This window comes from Prionailurus viverrinus, unplaced genomic scaffold (assembly GCF_022837055.1).
Source record: "Prionailurus viverrinus isolate Anna unplaced genomic scaffold, UM_Priviv_1.0 scaffold_40, whole genome shotgun sequence".
Taxonomy (NCBI): domain Eukaryota; kingdom Metazoa; phylum Chordata; class Mammalia; order Carnivora; family Felidae; genus Prionailurus; species Prionailurus viverrinus.
The window spans coordinates 4,085,423-4,104,092 of record NW_025927608.1 but is presented as its reverse complement, the minus strand read 5'-3'; the positions used below and the strand labels follow the sequence as shown (position 1 = coordinate 4,104,092).

General features: G+C 54.2%; 1 protein-coding gene across 2 annotated transcripts; it reads right to left on the bottom strand.

The window, feature by feature from the left end:
* Positions 1-39: 39 nt before the first annotated feature.
* IDH3A (isocitrate dehydrogenase (NAD(+)) 3 catalytic subunit alpha) lies at positions 40-13,476 on the bottom strand. Of its 2 annotated transcripts, none has more exons than XM_047846720.1 (11): positions 13,379-13,476; positions 10,125-10,187; positions 7,947-8,030; positions 6,654-6,768; positions 5,363-5,550; positions 4,781-4,914; positions 3,969-4,071; positions 3,807-3,871; positions 2,467-2,551; positions 1,870-2,022; positions 40-1,354 (listed from the first exon to the last, which is right to left on the bottom strand). In XM_047846720.1, the coding sequence occupies exons 1-11, from the start codon at positions 13,403-13,405 to the stop codon at positions 1,271-1,273; spliced, it is 1,101 nt and encodes a 366-aa protein (XP_047702676.1). In that variant the 5' UTR covers positions 13,406-13,476; the 3' UTR covers positions 40-1,270. The 2 variants fall into 2 exon arrangements, with proteins under 2 accessions (XP_047702676.1, XP_047702677.1); XM_047846721.1 differs by having other exon boundaries at positions 10,149-10,187; positions 13,379-13,457.
* Between the last annotated feature and the right edge of the window lie 5,194 nt (positions 13,477-18,670).

Genomic DNA, 18,670 nt, shown 5'->3' with positions numbered 1-18,670 from the left:
GTCTCGCCAGGAAACAGGTGGAGAAAGGGTACACTCCAGGCAGGTCTGGAATTCTTTATTAGGGCGAACCCGAGGGTCACTGGTAATTAGCACAATGCAACAGAAAAGAGGAAGCTGCGGCTTAAACAAAGTAAAAGACACCTAAGACTCGGGTCTGGTTACAAGCCTAAAAAAGCACCCAGTCAGTGAGAAACCCCTGTGATCTGGGTGCTCTCTGCGAAGCCCCCGGGCCTGCAGTGGCACACGAAGGGCACTCTGTTCGTGAAAATAGCGGCTGCGTGTCTGCCATAAAGGACAATGTGCTGGGGGTGGGGGTGGGGGGGAGGGCAGGGTCACAGCTGCGCCCAGCCCCCACTGCGGGCTCCTCTCTCACCAGCGCTGGGGTGGGTGGCAGTGATTCGGTGCTTTGGGGAAGGGGAGGGGCAGCCACTGAGATAGGAAAGTAACGGCCAGCGTCCCCAGTTAACTGGGGGCCGAAATACTCGTGGTCAGGCCTTCAGGTCGCTCTGGGCCGAGCGAGGCTCACGCCACAGGCTCCCACGGCCGACCCAGAGCCTCGCACATCCAGTGAAAGGAAGTCCCCTCCGCGCCATTAAAGCTCCCGCCAAGAAGAGTACATCTGGAGAAACCGAACCATCCACACAGACGCACGTGCGTCTTCCTATCCCACACTCTACCTGCGTCTACATCTCGTATGGATTTCTTGGATTTGAGGTCTTTATTCATACTCAGTAATTCACGGGAGAATGTACCTACCTGTCTACTTCCCACAGCACTAAGAGATATGCCGCATTCACTGGGGGAGCGGGGGTGGCCTGAACTTCCCGGAACCCTCTCCTGTGGCCGTGTGGCTTTATGAGAATGTCCTCTTGTGCTATCCTGCCAACATTCCGTCTTATTCCGATTATGTTTTTCATAAACCAAGGAAAACAGGGTTTTCTTTAAAAAGTTAGATGTTTTCTCTTATTAATCCTGTATCATATTTACAGCTGAGGAAAAACCGTTTTAACTGAAGTGTAAAATGATTAACATGGCCAATGATACAGTCCACTGAGAGCTTACAGAAGACGCACACCGGACAGACACGTCATCAATAAAACGGGCCCTCAGGAAAAGTCCTCGGAGAGCAGGCCTAGCGCGTCCCTGCACCCTCCACAGAGATCTGGTTGAGAAAAGGCCGGATCTAGAAATGTACTGTCAGGAAAGAAGCAAACCGCATGTGTGCGTGACGTGGTGCGCGTGACGGACGCGGGCTCCACGCGCAGGAGCTTCAATCCAGATCTCGAACTCGACGACAGATTTCCTCCGTGAAGTCTGAGCACTTGGCATTGCCTCCTAGATCTTTTGTTAAGCTCTGAGAAAAGAAGAACAGCCAAGATAAAATGGATCCACACCCTAAACAAAGCCAGGATGCTTTTCCGGAAAGCCCCCAGGGAGATGTGGGCCCAGCCGATCTGGCTCCCGCTGGAGAGGGAGGCCCCCACCCCGGAGGACCAAGGCCCAGGTTAGCGCTCAGGGCACCCTGAGGAGGATACAACAGGGTCGCGACGAAAGGAGGCAGGGAGGCTTTCCAAAACGTCCCCTCTATCCCTACAGTACACGTGGGAAAACACTTGGTTATGTTGGGGAGGAAACGCTGTCTAGAAAAATGAGCCGACTTGACCCAGATCGTACACTGACCACGGGACCCGAGGCCTCACTGACTGTGGCTCCCAGGCCATGGCTCTTCTGCCCGGGCGTCTCCGCGTCAGCACTTCCCGACCCTTCCCCGACCTGACACGCGGCTCCCCCCGCGGAAAACGCACAGGCAGCGGACACAACGCGGGGGGGCGCATCTGACACGGCCCAAGCACGGACGACCGCCGATACCTTCCCATCCTTAATTGTGGCAAAACACGCAGCCTCGACCCTGGCGGCGTGGTCGGAGAGTCCCATGTGGCGCAGCATCATCACGGCGCTGAGCAGGAGGGCCGTGGGGTTGGCCATGTCCTTGCCCGCGATGTCCGGGGCGGTGCCGTGAACCTGCCCGTGGGAATGGAAGCATAGTCAGGGGGGCCCCCGCAGACAGCACTCCCCTGGGGACGCGGGGCCCGGCCAACCTTTCCTCACCGACGAGGGGCATCGCTGAATGGCTACCGTGCCCATTCAGCAGACGCGGGTCTGAGAAGGCAAGTGTCAGAAAAAGAGCCAAAGTAAGGGGGAGAAAGTGCACACGTAGGGACTAACCATCATGCCCAACTTTCGGGAAGATGCTCTGAGGGAGGACGCCCAATAAATAACACGGACACAAAATAAAGAGGGAAGTGAATGAATAAACCAGGCTCACATGACAGACCTACACAAAGCATCAGTTTCTTTCGACAACAGGGAAAACCCATCACTCGGAACCTATTCACACAGCTAACCCCGCCAGGGGCTCCCGGGCTGTGCGGGTGAGTCCCGCCTCAGGCCTCACCGGGGTCTTACCGACTCGAAGATGGCGACCCCGTTGGCTCCAATGTTGCCACTTGGTGTCACACCGAGACCGCCAATCAATCCCGCGCACAGGTCACTGGGGGCGTAAAAGCATTTTGAGAGTGTTCTGAAAAGTGAAGCTTCTCACCCAGCACCCAGACTTCGGTTTTTAACTAGCACCCTCCACCAAAGGGCACGGGGTTCCTCGGAGAAATGGCCAGTCCTGGACCACAGTGAGAAGGTCCAGGATAGGTCCGCGGCATCCTGCTGCACCGGAAAGCAAATGGTGGGCCGCGTCCAGAGGACACAACACAGCTCACAGGGACCCGCACCGGCCAGGATGGGGTGACCCGAGCACCCATCCGATGATGGCCGTGGTGGTCCCGCCCACGGGGACATCCATGCGTCCAAACGGAGAAGTACGTACGCAAAGAAACAAGCTTATGCGCACACAACGCCAACCAAAAGGCCCTTTCTCCTGCTTACCCTCTTCCACCAAATCCTCCACTCACATCATGAGCGAGACTCAGGGGGAAACAAACGTGGTATTTTTCAAAGACAGACCACCACTGCTGTACGTCCAGCCCCTCCTGCAGGAGGGGGGCCCAGTCGTTGGGGCTGGACACTTTGGGGGTCTAAATCGAGGCTTCCCGAAACTTCCAGCTAGTTACTTAAGGTTCTCTGAGCCTCGGCTGCCTTATTTATAAAACGGAGGCAAAATCTATTCTATGGAATTGTCAGGATTAAATGATATAATGGGATAAAAGAACTTAGCAATGACTTTTAGTCAAAAGTTAGTTGTTGTCCCTCTAGGTTTAGCACTTCTGTGAGCAATGTGTTGAAACTCCTAAGGCCCAAGTGAAGGAGCTAGAAACGTAGGAGTGACGGCCAACTTTGTGGGGGGGCGGGCAGTGAGGGCAGCCGGGGAACCATAATGTCGGTGTGGTCAAACGTCAGCACCTGGGGGCTGTGGGTGCCGGCACACAGGAAGTCCCTGTACCTTCCGGCAACCTTTCTGTAAGTCTGAAATTGTGTCAAGTGTCACAAAAATTCTGAACAAATTTACCACTCGCTAGGTGGCTATACATGACAACACACTGAAATCACTCAACCAATAAAACATCTCAAAACGGGAAAAGGGACTAATCATTAGGGAACAACAGCCCAGAGCCGATTTGGCAAAGAAACGAATGACCCACCCAATGTGTAATCGCTGACACGGCCGCCTGAATCACGAGGACCCGTGTAACACACGCTGTAGTTCATGGCACCTGATCGAAACTCTGTAAGCCACGTTGACTTTACGACATTTATAAATAAACGATAGGCGGAAAAGGTGTAGTCGGACTCACCTGAGGATGTCTCCATACAAATTCGGCATAACGAGAACGTCAAACTGGGACGGGTCTTGGACCATCTACGAGGAATGCGTCGGTGTGTTTAGCGATCAAAGCCACAGCCCGCGCACGGGACGCACCGCAGAAGGCAGCAGGCAAGGAAGCGGGTGTACTTACGTTCAGACACACCGTATCAAGGTACATCTCGTTAAATTTAATATCTTTACAGTTTTCAGCAACTTCCCTGCATTTTTGCAGAAAAAGCCCATCTGACATCCGCCTGCATTTAATTAAATAAAAACTGTTGAAGGAAAGACTTGCAGAAAGAAAAGGATCAGATCAAAGAAGGTCAACAAACGTTAGTTCCAGAAGCCCAGATGTCCGATTTCAATCATAGTAAAATTGTTTTTCAGGCAGTTAATAAGACACAAACTGAAAATGTCTGGGGATGTTTCCGGAAGCACAAAAGGATACAAATATAAAAGTTTGGTCATAATAAAGACTATTATTTTTTAATAGTCTTGTCTACCAAGAATTAAGAAATGTGTATTAATAAAGTGTTAAAATTGCTTTAAAAGACTAACTCATCGGATCATTTAGTTGGTTTTACTATCGTACATGCTCAACACCTCCCCGTCCGCCCTGGGGAAACCGCTTCTGCGCACGCCCGCCTGGCCTTAAGCGGAGTGGGGGAGGTTGCTCGCCCGTGAGGGGAAGCCGAGGGAAGCCCCCGGCACTCGGTCACCGCAGAAACGCTCCCGGTTCTGCCTGGACATCAGCGCCCCTGCCCTGTGACTCGCAGCCTCGGTGAACAGCCACAGCGTCTGGGGAGCCTGTCTCCAGCGGCTCTGACGGTTCTCAGGCCTGCCTTATACCCCGGATCCTGAGCTCCTGCCCCCCGATCTGCTCCATAACCGGGAGAAGGAAGGAGAGCCGGGTCTCCGCTCCCTGCACACAGCGAGCGGGGCTCTGCCCGGCCCAGGACTCACATGATGTTGGCCTTGTGCACGGCCGTGACGTTGCTGCGGTGGTTGTTGCGGGCGTACGCAAAGGCGAACTCGGCGATGCGCCGGCTGGCCTCCTCGGTGATGAGCTTGATACTCTGCACAACCCCATCCACGATCTGAGGGAGAGGGGGTCCTGCCTCACCGGAACGGCCGCACTAGGCCGCTGGCGGCGAGGGGGCACCACCACTGGGGGTGTGCTCACGCAGTGCCAGCTGCCACGGCTCGCGTCGCGCACGTGGGGTGTCGCCGGGGCCGATAACATCGACCCCGGCCCTACGAGGTAGGTAGAGTAAGGCCCACTGCGCGGATGAGGAAAACAGGTGCAGAGATGGCCCCGGGCCCCAGGACCCGCCTGTGAAGCTGAGGACTGTAACCTGAAACAGAGGACACCCCCCGCCCCCCTCCTGCTGCCAGGCAAGGCGGGGCCAAGGCAACCGCCCTCGCCTCCTGGGGGTCAAGGCGAGCCGTCTCTGCCAGGTGTTCTCAACAACTGGGGGTCTGAACAACTGTCCCAAGAGCACAGAGAGCAACCCCAGTAAGAATTTAAGTGTGGAAGGAACATACCACGTGCTCAATGCCACTGTATTCTCCTTCTGTGTTCTCTCGGATGGTGACAATGTTTACGTCGGTGTAAGGGGTTTTATAGCCCTCGATGGACACACACGGCCGCACGTTTGCATAAAGGTCAAAGGTCTTACGCAGCAATAAATTCATAGATGGGTGACCAGCTGCTATTGGGGTCTTTAAAGGGCCTGTGATAAAGAAGAGAACCCACATGACAACAGGGTACGTTCGGGGGTGTTTCTTCTTTTTGTTCTTTTTTTTTTTTTTTTAAGAATTCATTTCCAAGTAATCTCCACACGGGACATGGGGCCCGGACCCACAACCCTGAGATCAAGAGTCGCACGCTCCACGAACCGAGCCAGCGGGCACACCTTCTTCCTTCTAAACACAAGTACCTCACGATTACTGGAAATTCCAGTTTTCCTTTGTTTTACTTTTCGGTCGCAGCTCAGCTAGGGTCCTTCCTTCGGGGGAGACGTAGCCGTGCGGTCGGTCTAACGTGCGTGCCCACGAACAAAGGGCCCGACGAGCAAGGGTCACCTGCTAACTCCCCCGGGCTACTCCGGAGAAGGCACCTGTCTCTAGCTTTACCCTCTACTCCGGTGAAGGAGGAAGATCCGGACGGAAGCTTTCGGGAACATCACCGTGCACCCGCTGGTGGAGGACCAGGCTCCAGTGTGTGACCCTCGCAACCACCCGGGAGGTGACACCGCCCTTGCTGTCAGTTAAAAGTGAGCAGGAAAACCACAACCAAGAGAAAGAAACTTGCCGGAGCCTCCCAGCGGTCAGTGGCAGACAAGAGACCGCAACTTGGATCTGTCTGGACTGAAAGCCTGGGCCGAACGGGCGTCTGGCACACGCCAGTGTTTTGAACCGTGACCTGAAGCGCATGCTAATTAGAATAGCACCGAACACATGAGAAGTATGCACAAGATAAATCCAGGTGGAGATAAACACATACTTTCATTTGACACTGGCCAGTAACACCTTCGTGTTTTTACTGGGGAGAAATACGTCCCCAGATGAAAACCGCGGCATGTCACTGTAAGTTGCTTCGCGTGGTGACAACATAACATGGAGAAGGCGTCACTACGATGCGCGCCTGAAACCAGTATCGTGTTGTGTCGGCTGTACTCCGGCAAAAAAATTTGGAAAAGGAAGTAATAAGTAAACTGCTTCAAAAAGGGTGGCTTCACTTGAACACGGTCAGGCCGTATCTCGCTTACATGCATAAACTTTCACAAATGTAACCGCTGTAGCAGAAAGCCACAGTCGCCATCGGATCCACTACCTTTCAAGCCCATCTTGTTCTTATCCATGGACTCTTTGGCTTCTGGAGGGATCATCCACTTTCCTCCGGGTCCCTGGATGGCGGTGACATTCCGCTCCTCCCACTGAATGGGCGCCTAGAGGCGGCACAGAGCACAGGAAGCTGCAGAGTGGGACTCACACGACACTGGTTACAAACTGCTTCACCTGCCGGTGCAGCCGGTGGAAACGTACAATAAAGGTCCGGAAAGTTCCCGACACGCGGGAAGAGAGGTCATTCTCCGCGCTGCCCTGTCCGGTCCACACCTCACTGACACCTGCCCACTTATGTGTTTTCACTACTCTTAACGCGGCTAAAATTAGCAAGGAGCTGGGAAACATGGTCCGCGGAGACACGACACGGTCCCGACACGCGGACGAACCTAGCGGTCCTTGTGCTGAGTGAAGGAAGCCAACAGAAGACGGCATGAGATTCTATTCCTGCGAAATGTCCAGCAGAGGCACATGTAGGGACAGAAAGTAGCCGGGTAGCCGCCTGGGGCCGGCCGCGGGAGGGGAGGGGACGGACGGTGGGGGGTGGGCAGTGACTGCTAATGAGCCCAGGGTTTCTTTTGGGTGGTGACAGCGCTCTAAAGTTAGACACGGCCCTGGGCTCGTGTGCGCCTCGCCACTAGCTTGGACCGCACACAGCAAATGGGGGAACCGTGCAGTTCCTTGGGGACTCCGCCACCAGGCGAGCTCCATCTCCTCTGTGGGGGTGTGCTTCGGGGAGCAGGGTATGGACAGTTCAGACCTGCCCCCGTCCTCCCCCTGCACGTGACGGCACCTGGCAGCTGTAACTGCCCTAACTGAGCATCGTGTCAAATAAAGCCCAACGTCCCCTACCCCTGAACGAAAGCATTTTAAAATATCTACCTGCGCGGAAGGCTGGGCTGCTAGAATAATCACACCTCATGCTGGATGGTGACACCACATCAGAAATTTGTTTTCATCTCTGAAAATCTCCTACACAGTGTTTTGCAAAATCGGTTCTATTCTTCTCGGCGGGAGGGCACATACTGAGGAGACAGGTGACCTGGCAGGGCTCGGGGACCCACGCGCACGGCCGCTCGACACCGGCCTCTTGGCGGACGGCGGAGCCGGCGCACGGGCTTGCCGTCCCCAGCACGAATGCTGCTGACGTCGGTGTTGTGGTGATGGCCACACGCCTTCCCGCGTCGCCAGATGGGACGGTTGATCCCGAGGCCACGGACTCCGGCCGGCTAAGACAAGTTTTCTGCGAGCATTACCAAAGGTCGTTTTCAAGTGTGCTTACCTTGGCAGCATCAAAAATCTTCATAACGGCCGCCGAGATCTCTGGGCCGATGCCATCCCCGGGAATTAAAGTTACTGTCTGAACCTGAGTGGAAGAGATCGCCAGAGAAGACAGGAAGAATCAATTTTTGGCGGTCTGGAAAAGAGTATCCCCGACAAAGAAATCGGCTTACGAGGGCCGGGGGGGGTGTCTCAAGAAGACCCAAAGGCCTTCAAGAAAATAGGGGTGCCTCCCAAGAGCTCACCGGAACGCAGGCAAGAGTCAAGAGACTCCATTCTACTCTTTACCTGAGTTCGGAGGCTTTAAAAAAACTGAGGTGATGCTCTACAGAAAACAAAAATAAATCACAGAGAAGACCCCCTCATTCGTATTTTTTTTCCAGACAAGCTACAAAGAGCCCAATTAATTCAAGTCTGTGAAAGCAGAGAGAACAAAAATTTCAACCATGTTCTCTCGCTGAAATTCAGAGAGTTTCTCAGGAAGGCAACCGCTCTCCTCTCCACTGGGATCCTGGAAAGTTAGCTTTCTCACACAGTTTGCTCAGTCTTAAAAACACTTCAGACACATTTCCAGAACACTGCTGAGGTCTGTTTCGGAACTCAGAGAAAATCAGACCTCCAGTCACAAGGGGATCCCCGCTTCTCTGAGCTCCTCTGTGAAGCCCGCTCCTCGAGGACAAATGTCACCTAACTGAGCTCAGCGCAGCTCGTCTGTCACCTGTAGGAACAGCACACGTGCTCGTACTGGCAAAGTCTGAGTTAGACGCGGCAGGACACGAGTGTCTATAGTGTGACACCAGTGGTTTATTTCAAAGGCTTCAAACAATCCAGCCAGCGTTTCAAACACAGAAATAAAAACGCATAGAGGGAAATGATGACAGGGTTTCAACGAGTTAAGGTAATACTCAGACCCTCTCTCCCTGTTTGGAGGCCCCACATGTCATTAGGTGGGGCCTTTCTCTTGCCTGGGGGTCTGGCCCGGACGACGGTCCCGGTCTGTTCCAGGTCGAAGTCGCCTGTGCTACCCTGTTTCAAATCACTGATTCGGGTCTCCCTGCTCTTCTGCCCTTCCACTGCAGCTCACTGAGCGCGTGGACGGTTTCTCAAGTTTTCTGTGTCACTGAAGAAATCTTCTGAAAACTTAGTTCCTCTTCTTGTTTCTTTCAAATATAAACCCCTCCCCACCAGGTTAGTATTTTTTACACGTGGACGGCCTGAAAATAAATAATAGCAGAGAGCAATGATCTTCTCACTAGCTTTCAGAAAACGTTTGAAATGCCAGCTTGGCTGTCCGTGAGCTAGGGGTGCAAGCCTCATTCTGTGTCTTCTGCACACGCAGAGCCAAAAGAACCTTCTGGCTTCTTGTTCCTGTTCTCCCAACACGTAATAATAAGTGTCACCAGGCCACCAGAAGAAGTCTACGTCTCTCCCACGGACCAGAGGGCGACCGGAGCAAAAAGGGACGAGGACCTAATGAACCCTCACAGAGTAAGACGTGATATGGGAGCACAGGAATTGTGAAATCCAAATCAGATTCTGTAGCAAGGGGTAAAATAAAAACAAACAGGAACTCACTGACCCACAGTCTTAGAAGGCTCTGAAAACGCGGTATCAGCCTTAAAAGCGCCGAGTTCTAACGCCGGGGATTCTAAAAGCGGCAGATTTGATGAGAAATAGATGACCCACTAACACGATCCTCTCTGAAGGCCGAGGAGGGGAGCGTGAGCCCACGGGGCTCAGAGATGTGTGAGCTGCTCCTCGTTAGTGGGCCATCTACCGTGTTCAGGGAAGCCCACAAAATAAAGATGCAAAGCAGGTTTTGAAGCTTCTCAACAATTTTCTCTCAACTTGCACTAGTTTTGAAAAAACACGTGTCTTACAAAAACGAGATTGTGAAATAAAGTAACAGGTTCAAGGGCCATTTCAATTTTTAACAAGGCTCCTTGAAGATACTAACGTGACAGGCTTACGAAGCCAGCTGTGATGTAATTCTTTTAAATGTGCAAGTGACCTGGTGCATTCGTGCGTGCGAGCCAGTGATTTAAATATCCAGGAGAAGTATGGCAAATTTTCCTTAACTTGAAGTAAACAGAGACAAGAGACTGTATGATAAACATGTTAGAGCATCTTTCTTGAGAAACTTCTAAAAGGAAAAAACAAAAGATGTAATTGTACTCACACCACCAGCGAACCCTCGGGTCACCTGTTTCTGGTTGTGCAGCGCCCCCAGCAGCCGAGAGACCTATGCCAACATCAACAAAGAAACGTCACTCACAGAACTAAACCACTCGGGGCGAGAGGCACAGACCAGGCCATTTCCGAGGGCTGACAATGTTACAAGTGTGCACGCATATATTCAGGAACTTCTGAGGAGTCGTCTTCTCCTGTATTAGCTCAATGTGACAGGCCACCTCAGATCTGAAAACCTAACTGTTCGGTTTACCTTCGCTTTGAAAATTTAAGTGCCGAATGCTTTCAACGTGGATTTGATGCATATGAGTTGTCAAAAAGGGTTCACGGTGGAATGAGACTATATACCTTTTTAACTCAAACACTGGATTTTTCTCAGATGATCTGGAAGGTTTTATGCCAACATTCTCGACTGCTGCTTCAAGGTGGGGGTACCACATAATCTATCACTAATTTTAGAGCTGGAGGAGTCCTTAAAAACTCCAGAGCCCAGTCACTCATCACACAGGTGGAGACACTGGTGTCTAAAGGGTCAGGATTTGCCTCAGGCCACAGAGTGACCAGAGACCAGAATTCAGGTCTCCTGACTCCCAGTCCAGTGCTCCTTTAATTACACATTATGCCTATTCTTCTCGCATGAATATTTAGTATTTACTCTTTACAATAACAAAAAAATCTAACAAAGTTGACTTGATACTTGGCTCATACAGAATGAAGACTTTAAATAAGTTACTTATTTTTTCTCACAACACAGGTAACATGGCCATTACTGTTAATTGCCGGGAAAGGGACACAAAAAAAAGAAAAGTCACCTACCAACCCCACTAGCCCAAGACGGTACCACTGGTGTCCTGTTTTCCACGTAACACTCTTAGACACCAGAAACAGAAACTTTAAAAGGTCATTTTGAACTTTAATAACCCAGTCACTGAACACTGGGACAAAGTCCTACTACGTTAGCATAAACAGCATACCATCAAAGAAATTGAGTACATCAACCAAAGCTACCAAAAGCCGTTAGCAGTTTTCAAGGTAACTTTTTTTCACGCTGGATACATAAGCGAAGACACATCTGTTACGTCCTGTCTTAGTGTTTCCTTTTGGGGTCACTTCCCAGGAGGCCCGAACCTTTGCGGTGATACTGGCATCTACTAACGAAATGCCAACCAACAGCCAAGAAGGTACAAACAAGCGGTATTCTCCCACCTGGCATCCACGGGCATCTGCCTGCACTGAAAATACAAGATGGGGCCAGATCCAAAGAGCACTCGATGCCAAAACCACTGGCAAAAATGTTAATCCTGGAACATGATTCACCCGCGGACAGATGGCTGCTGGAAGACAGATCTGCCCGAGTGCTTCCCCTCCCCACCCCTCCCCACCCCTCCCCACCCCAGAAAGAGGGGAAGGACATCCATCCGGAACAGGCCCCCCCCCCCCCCCCCCCCCCGTCTCCGTGACCAAGACCCAGCTTCAGATGTGAATCCGCAAGCACCTTGGGATCCCCAGGGCCCAGGGCAGCTGGGGGCTCACAGTAGGTGCTCAATGAATATTTTTTGGAAAAACAAAAGCCTGCTTCAATCACCTCTCTGTCGGCCAAGTTCTCACCCCGCAAACGCCTCTAATACTTGTAACCAGTCGGGTCGGGGTCTGTCATCTGTCCTATGTGACCTTAGAATAAGGCAGGATTCGTCCAAGTCATTAAAATGACCCAGAACTCTAAGCAAGATTTTTTCGAGCACAGGCTGGCTTATACTTTACAATCTACATGTTAGTTTCTACAGAACCTGGAGAGAGAGGTGTCAGTGGCCCTTTGCAGATAAGGAGCCTGAGGCCGGGACCTCCGGTCCTTCCCCTGTCACAGCCCCTCACCTCCTGTCACCTTCCTGCCCAACTCAGACATACAAATACAGTGCGGGGCGCATGGCTGGTACGCTCTCAGTAAGTGTCTGCTGCAGGGAACTGGCTTGTTGTAATCATAGCATGTTAGAACCAGAAAGGTCTTTAGAAACCTAGTATTTTCTCAAAATCGAGGCTTTTTTAGGAAAAAAAACCAATTTAAGTTAAGTTGAAATCACTTTTTTCAAATAAAAACTTGAATGGAACCCCAATAAAGGAACTGCTCTGATTGAAGCCGCCACTAGCTCAGCGTCTCCCACATCCCGGGGCGTCGGTCCAACCCCCAAGGGGAGAACCGGGCCGCACAGAGGTCAAAGGCCTCACAGCCAGTCCACGTCAGAGGGGAACATCTTCTATCACGCTGGGCCCCACAGTCTGGGCAAAGCGCACTGACCCGCACATCCCTCACCAGGTGGGCTGCTCAGGCTACCGTCTGAAGGCGTGGTGAACCCACCAAACAGGAATCAGGTGGTAAGTGGGGCGACAGGGGCACGAAAGCCACTCCACCTTCTGCAGCAAGTGTGGCCTAACAGTCACCGTCACACACAAGCCCAGGTCTGAAGAGGCTAACCAAAGCAGAACCGCCGTCTGCTGGCGAGGGCGAGCTGAAAGCTTCAGATCTGTGTGCTGCTGCTTTCACGCCATTTAACCTCCACAACTCGGGGAGCAAGCATAGGTGTTTCACAGATGGGTGCACACACGACCAGGGGCGTTAAGTCATCTGCTCAAGGTCATACAGCCAATCAGCAGCACGGCCCGAATTCGAACCTAAGACTCTGGTGTAGGCGGCGGGGAACGAGGCAGCGAGGCCCCTGGGGCCGCCCGCAGCTCCGACACCGACTCCCGCGTGACCTTGAGCGGCAGCATCCGCAGACGCAGGCTGGCTCCGCCGGGGAACCGGGGAACTGCGGGGAGCCCCTGAAGCCCCTCCCGGTTCCGGCTCCGGCTCCGGCTCCGGCCTCGGCCCCGGCCCCGAGCTGCCAAGGGCACCACAGCTCTCGAGGTCGCGGCTTTCTCCCCAACATCAGCGGCGGGGGACTCGGACGGGGACTCCCGCGTGCAGGGGCCCCGCGCCCTCCGAAGGGAGCACCGCGTGCTCCCGCGAGCCCCGCGCCCACACCCCGGCCCCGCCGGCCGCGCTCGAGCCTCCCCGGGCTCGATGCCAGGCCCAGCCCGGCCCCGGCGCGGCGCTCGCGGGGGCACCCGGGCCCCGCCGTGACCTTGGCCGGCCCCGCCTCAGGTGCGACCGTCCGGGCGCAAGGCTGCCCGCACCGTCCGCGGCCCCGGCACCGTTCCCGCCCGGCCCGCCGCCCGCCGCCGCACACCGGCCCGCCCGGCGCTCACCTTGGAGATCCACGCGGGACCAGCCATCGCGACCCTCCTCGCGCCGCGAAGACAGCAGCGGCAGCAGTGCGCAACCGCGCAATACGGCCCGGGGCCCCGCCCCCGAGTGACCACGCCCCCCGGCCCCCGTCCCGCCCCCTGCCGGCTCCGCTGGCCAATCGCCTGGCTGACCTCGCGGTGACGCGCGGAGGCGCGACCCGGAAGCCACCCAGCGCGCGTCTCCAGGAAGGCCCCACCCTCTCCTCGCGGCTGCGGGCGTCGGAATCCGTTGGATCCTCTGAGCCTCCGACTGCCGGCGTCCAGGTCTGGGTGGGCGGTGGGCTCCCTGCTGCGGGCGCCCGCGCCTCCCCGAGACTCGCAGGCTCAGGCTACGGCTTCTCTCGCGGAGTTTGCAGTCTCGTGCAGGTAGATGGGACGGCTCACTCGTTCCACAAATGCTTATCGTGTGCCGGCTTCATCGACGGGTAACCCACGGACCCGGGGGTCCGATGGTCTGTAGTGAGCGCAGACGGCTGCACGGCCGCCGCCGCGGTCCTGTCCAACGCGCGGGTGTTGCGGGCCTGCGCTCAGCCCGCCCGCGCGCTCCGGGCCTCGCGGGGACGCGCCGGGAAGCGGCGGCGCCAAGGAGGTCCGCGAGGCGAACCCGGGGACCCGGCTCCAGCCCATCATGCCGGAACCGGCCCCTCTTGGCCGCCCTCGCCTCACTTTGCGGGGGGGGGGGGGGGGCGCGGCCGGGGTGACTTACACGAGACCTCCCCTCCCTGCCCTGCCAGGGCTCAGTCCGGAGGGGAGCCGCCCCCGCGCCCAGAGAGGTGATGAATCGGGGCGGGGGGGGAGCGGGAATGACGCCAAAGGCCTCGGGGATAAAATAATCTGCAGCTACGTCTGTGGCCTGGTCAGGCCAGAGGGATTTCGCCAACCTCCCGCCGGCCCTTCCTGTCCTCTGACCTGGTGGTCCTGCCCTGAAGAGTTCACAGACCCTCGCCTCCGTCCCCACCCTGCCCTGCCCCCCCCCCCAGGTGCGACCTGACCTCCCTTCCTCCCCACAGCCCGCCCTCAAGCACAGCTGCATCCAGGGACCAGCCTGGCTCCCCGACCCCTGGCTCCCCCTCGCAGTCACCTCTCACCGCTATTTTCAGCCATAGTGTCCCGCCACTCCTTCCAGCCCCACTGTCCTGGAGCACCAGCCAAGTAGGACTGCTGGCCAGCCCCCAAATGCTTCCCATGGTTTACTTGCCCCATGCTCATGTCATTCTGACTGTCCCACTGCCCTTTTGCCCCCATTTCCACCTGCTGAAATTCCAGCCACTTGTTAAGACAGCTCGGATGTTGGTTCCTTTGGGAAGCACCCACTACCTGCCCACCTATCCCTCTCCCTACTCGGGACCCCCACCCCCCACCCCCCACCCCAGCGCCAGCACTTGGTTCCCACCTCCCCGCTCCTGGGGACCTTATGGCATTCTCTCCTGCTACGTGTCTTTGAGAAGATCTTCCTCAAGCCCAGAGAGGATCTCTCATGGCTTTGCTTCCGGAACAGAAAACAGCACATCCAGCTGCTCAGTGACTTTGAGACAAAGATTGGAGGACTTTCTCCAATCCATATGCAATCTTCACATCAACCCCATGAGGAAACCGAGGCACAGCGAGTAGCAGTGATGGCGGCATTACACAGGGACGCCTGATTACTGAGACAGTTCTCCTAACTGCTAGGTTTCTGTGAGGGGCCATGCAGTTCGACAACGGCTTCCCAAGAGAAGTCCTATCAAGTGCTGGGTGAGGACGAGTAATGAAGACGCCCAGGCCTACCCTCCAAGTCTTGTGAGGGAGAAACACAGAAATTCAGCGACAGGTGCTTGAAGGGGTTTGGACAGGGTGGGGCTGGCTGGGAAAGATCCCGTCTTGGAGATGGTGTTTAAAGCAGTCCTTGAGGAGGTAAGATGTCAGCAGCCTGAGACGGGGTCCGAACGGACCGGTGCCAGCAAAGACTTGGAGGCAGGAAAGCGTTGAATCCTCACAAGCTTAGGTTCTCAGACTGAAACAGCCCTCAGAGGTCGCCCGGTGCAGCCGCCATGGCAAGGTGCTCCCTGCTTCCCGAGCAGCTGGAGAGACGTCATCTGGGAGCCCCTCCCTCGATGGGCCACAGGTTCCAGAACTGCTCATAGACGTTCTGGCATTCCTCCAACATGGAGGCCAGTGTGTCCCCTGGACAAGCCCCTTTGTCCTGTGCTGGCACTTGGGAGCGCCCAGACGTGCCATCAGCAAGGCGTGTTGGGACCAAGGTATGCTTGCCACTCAGGAGAAGGATCTGGAAGGTGTGTCCTTGTTTGTGACTACAGCACTACCCCGTCCAGGGGTGCTGTACTCTACAAAATGGTTTTAGGGGCGCCTGGGTGGCGCAGTCGGTTAAGCTTCCGACTTCAGCCAGGTCACGATCTTGCGGTCCGGGAGTTCGAGCCCCGCGTCGGGCTCTGGGCTGACGGCTCAGAGCCTGGAGCCTGTTTCCGATTCTGTGTGTCCCTCTCTCTCTGCCCCTCCCCCGTTCATGCTCTGTCTCTCTCTGTCCCAAAAATAAATAAACGTTGAAAAAAAAAATTGAAAATGGTTTTAATCAAGGTGGAGGCCTTTAAATTAATAAATCAGCAAAATACATTATATTTATTCACATGCTAAATGCTTCTTTTTGCTTTTTTACAAAAGGAACACAAATTTTTTTCAGTAGAGTTTCCCTAATTTATTTTCCTAAATATTAGAACTTTAGTAAATAAATGGGCAAGGGACCCGAACAATCCTTTCACAGCCAAAGAAACCAAGAAACTTTTAACCAACCTTAACCATAATCAAGTACATGCAAAATTTTTAAAAGTTAGAAACGTCTTTGGCCCTTTTATTAGAAAGTATGGATAAAATGCTCATGTCCTCTACGGTCTAATTGGTGGTGGAATGGCTACACTCTGAGTTCTGGCTGGCTCCCAAATACTGTACCACCACCACCTTTCTGGAAACAGTTCAGTGTGTCTCAAGACTTCGGTGTCTTCACTCTTTCACCTCGTACGTAAATCCGTTCCTGAGAATCAGTCCCTCGAAAAACCCCACAAAGATCCATCGGCACAAAGATACTCATTATAGGGTTGTCTATAATATCGATAATTGGAAGAAAAGCAGTCTTAATGATTAACGAGGGAATGGTCGTGATTTAGGGTAAAGAATCGAATGGAGCGCTGCGCCGCCCTCAAAGGTGACCATTGGGAAGACTCTTTGGCATCTTGGTAATTCTTTACAGTTCAATAGTCAGAAAAAATACATGGAAACTTAACGTGTCTTCTGTGCTTGTCACCTCTTCCTACGTGTGAGTGATGACGAGTGGGAACCAGCTCCCTCACTCAGCCTTCCTCTCCGTGAAATGCAGCTCCAGCCTCCCAGGTGCCCAGGTCAGAAGACCTGAGGGTTAGCTCTGTTTTCTGAGGTTGAGCTACAGGCAGACACTCCCCGCCTTCCCAGGTCTAAGCCAGAGTCCTCTCTGGGCAGAACCAGGGCAATAGCGCGCACGCTGGTCTCCCTGCCTCCCCCCTGCCCCTCACCGTCCGCGTCCTGCCTTAGGGGTCCTGTTAAAGCAGGAGACAAATACACCGTCCTCTGCTCAGAACAGCCAGCGACACCTGTCCCTTGGAGTAAAAGCCAGCGCTCTGACCACGGTGCCTCAGGCCCTAAGTAGTCTGCTCTTGCTTCCCGCCCCCCATGGCCCAGATGGGGTGTTTTCCCCACGACAGGCAACTGTCTGCAGCACCAGCTGGGTGTCCTACCGCTTAACTCGATTCTGACGCCATCTTTCCGGAGCTGTCACATCCCGAGGACCAAGGGCTCAGTCCTGTAAGACTGTCCCCATGACAGCACTGGGTGCAGGTAGTCCCTCCTGCCTCTGACAGTCAGCTGCCAACACGACCTGCCCACATTCCCCTCCTTGGGTCCGGTTCATTTGCCAGGGTGGCCCCCCGAGCTCAGGGAAACTCTTTTCACCGGTGTATTAAGGGGGGGACCGAAGGGCGCAGGTGAACAGCCAGGTGCAGAGATACAGAGGGCGGGGTCTGGGAGGGTCCCGGGCACAGGAGCTTCCGTCCCTGTGGACTTGGGGTGTGTCACACACCCCCCCCCCCGCCGGCGCATGGGCGTGTTCACCAACCCGGAAGCTCCCCAAACCTCACGCGTGTGCGACTCTTAGGGAGGTTTCATCATGTAGGCATGATCAATGACTAACTCTGCTTCCAGCCTCTCTCTTCTCAAGAGGATGGGCAGGGGGTGGAAATTCGAAACTTCTGATCATGGCTGGACTTTTCTTTTGACCAGACCCCTCCAGGAGCCCACCCGGGGCCACCTCATTAGAACAAAGGACGCTCCTATCCCTCACGAAGTTGCAAAGGTTTCGGGGGCCCTGTGTCAGGAAAGCGGGGGCTGGAAAACTACAGGCCACGGGTGAGCTCTGGCCCACGGCCTCCTCTAAGCTAAGGAGTTACGGAATTGCTTTCACACTTACACTTTTAAAAGTGTATAAAATCAACAAGTTCATAAAAATCGGTAACACTTGGTGAGACTTCAATTATATGAATTGGAGTCGCAGTGTCGCTAAGTAATGTCTTGCTGGAACACCGCCAAGCCCGTGTGTTTGGTGGCCGCATCCACAGTAGAGGGGAGTAGATGAACCAGAGGCCGTGGCTGTGGGGCCAGCAAAGCCTGAACTCTTTCCCATCCGGCCCAAACAGAAAAGGCTCACTGAACCATACAGTAACGATGCTCGGACATTTTGGTCTCAAGACTATTCTTAAAACTTGAGGACCCAAACTTTGGTAATACAGATTATTAATATTTATCGTATTAGAAGTTAAAGCTGCACACGACCCCCAAGAGCTATTTTAAAAATATGTTTTAAACAATTATAACAATAAACCCGCTATGTGCTAGCTTAGTGCACATATTTCTATGGAAAATAATATTTTTAAAGACGTAAACATTTAGTGAGAAGAGTGGCGTTGTTTCACATGTTTGCAAATGTCTTTAAAGCCTGGCTTAATTTAGCGGAAGGCAGCTGGATTCTCGTGTCTGCTGCTTCGTTCAGCCTGCCGCAGCACCGTGCATGAAACTTCTGGAGAATTCCGCCGTGCACTTGTGAGAAGATGAGAGTGAAAACAGCGAACGATGTTTTACATTGTGGAAATAATAATGCTGACCTCACAGACCTTCTGTAAAGATCCCGGGGACCGTGCTTGGAGGGCAGCTGCCTGGAGGCGGGCAGACTTTCCC

Excerpts from the sequence above, each read along its gene's own strand:
- IDH3A (XM_047846720.1), bottom strand. The coding sequence starts at position 13,405 with ATGGCTGGTCCCGCGTGGATCTCCAAG. Across the intron at positions 5,551-6,653 it reads GAACAAGATGGGCTTGAAAG|GCCCTTTAAAGACCCCAATA; the intron begins GTAGTGGATCCG and ends TCTTTATCACAG. Across the intron at positions 4,915-5,362 it reads ACAGTGGCATTGAGCACGTG|ATCGTGGATGGGGTTGTGCA; the intron begins GTATGTTCCTTC and ends CCTCTCCCTCAG.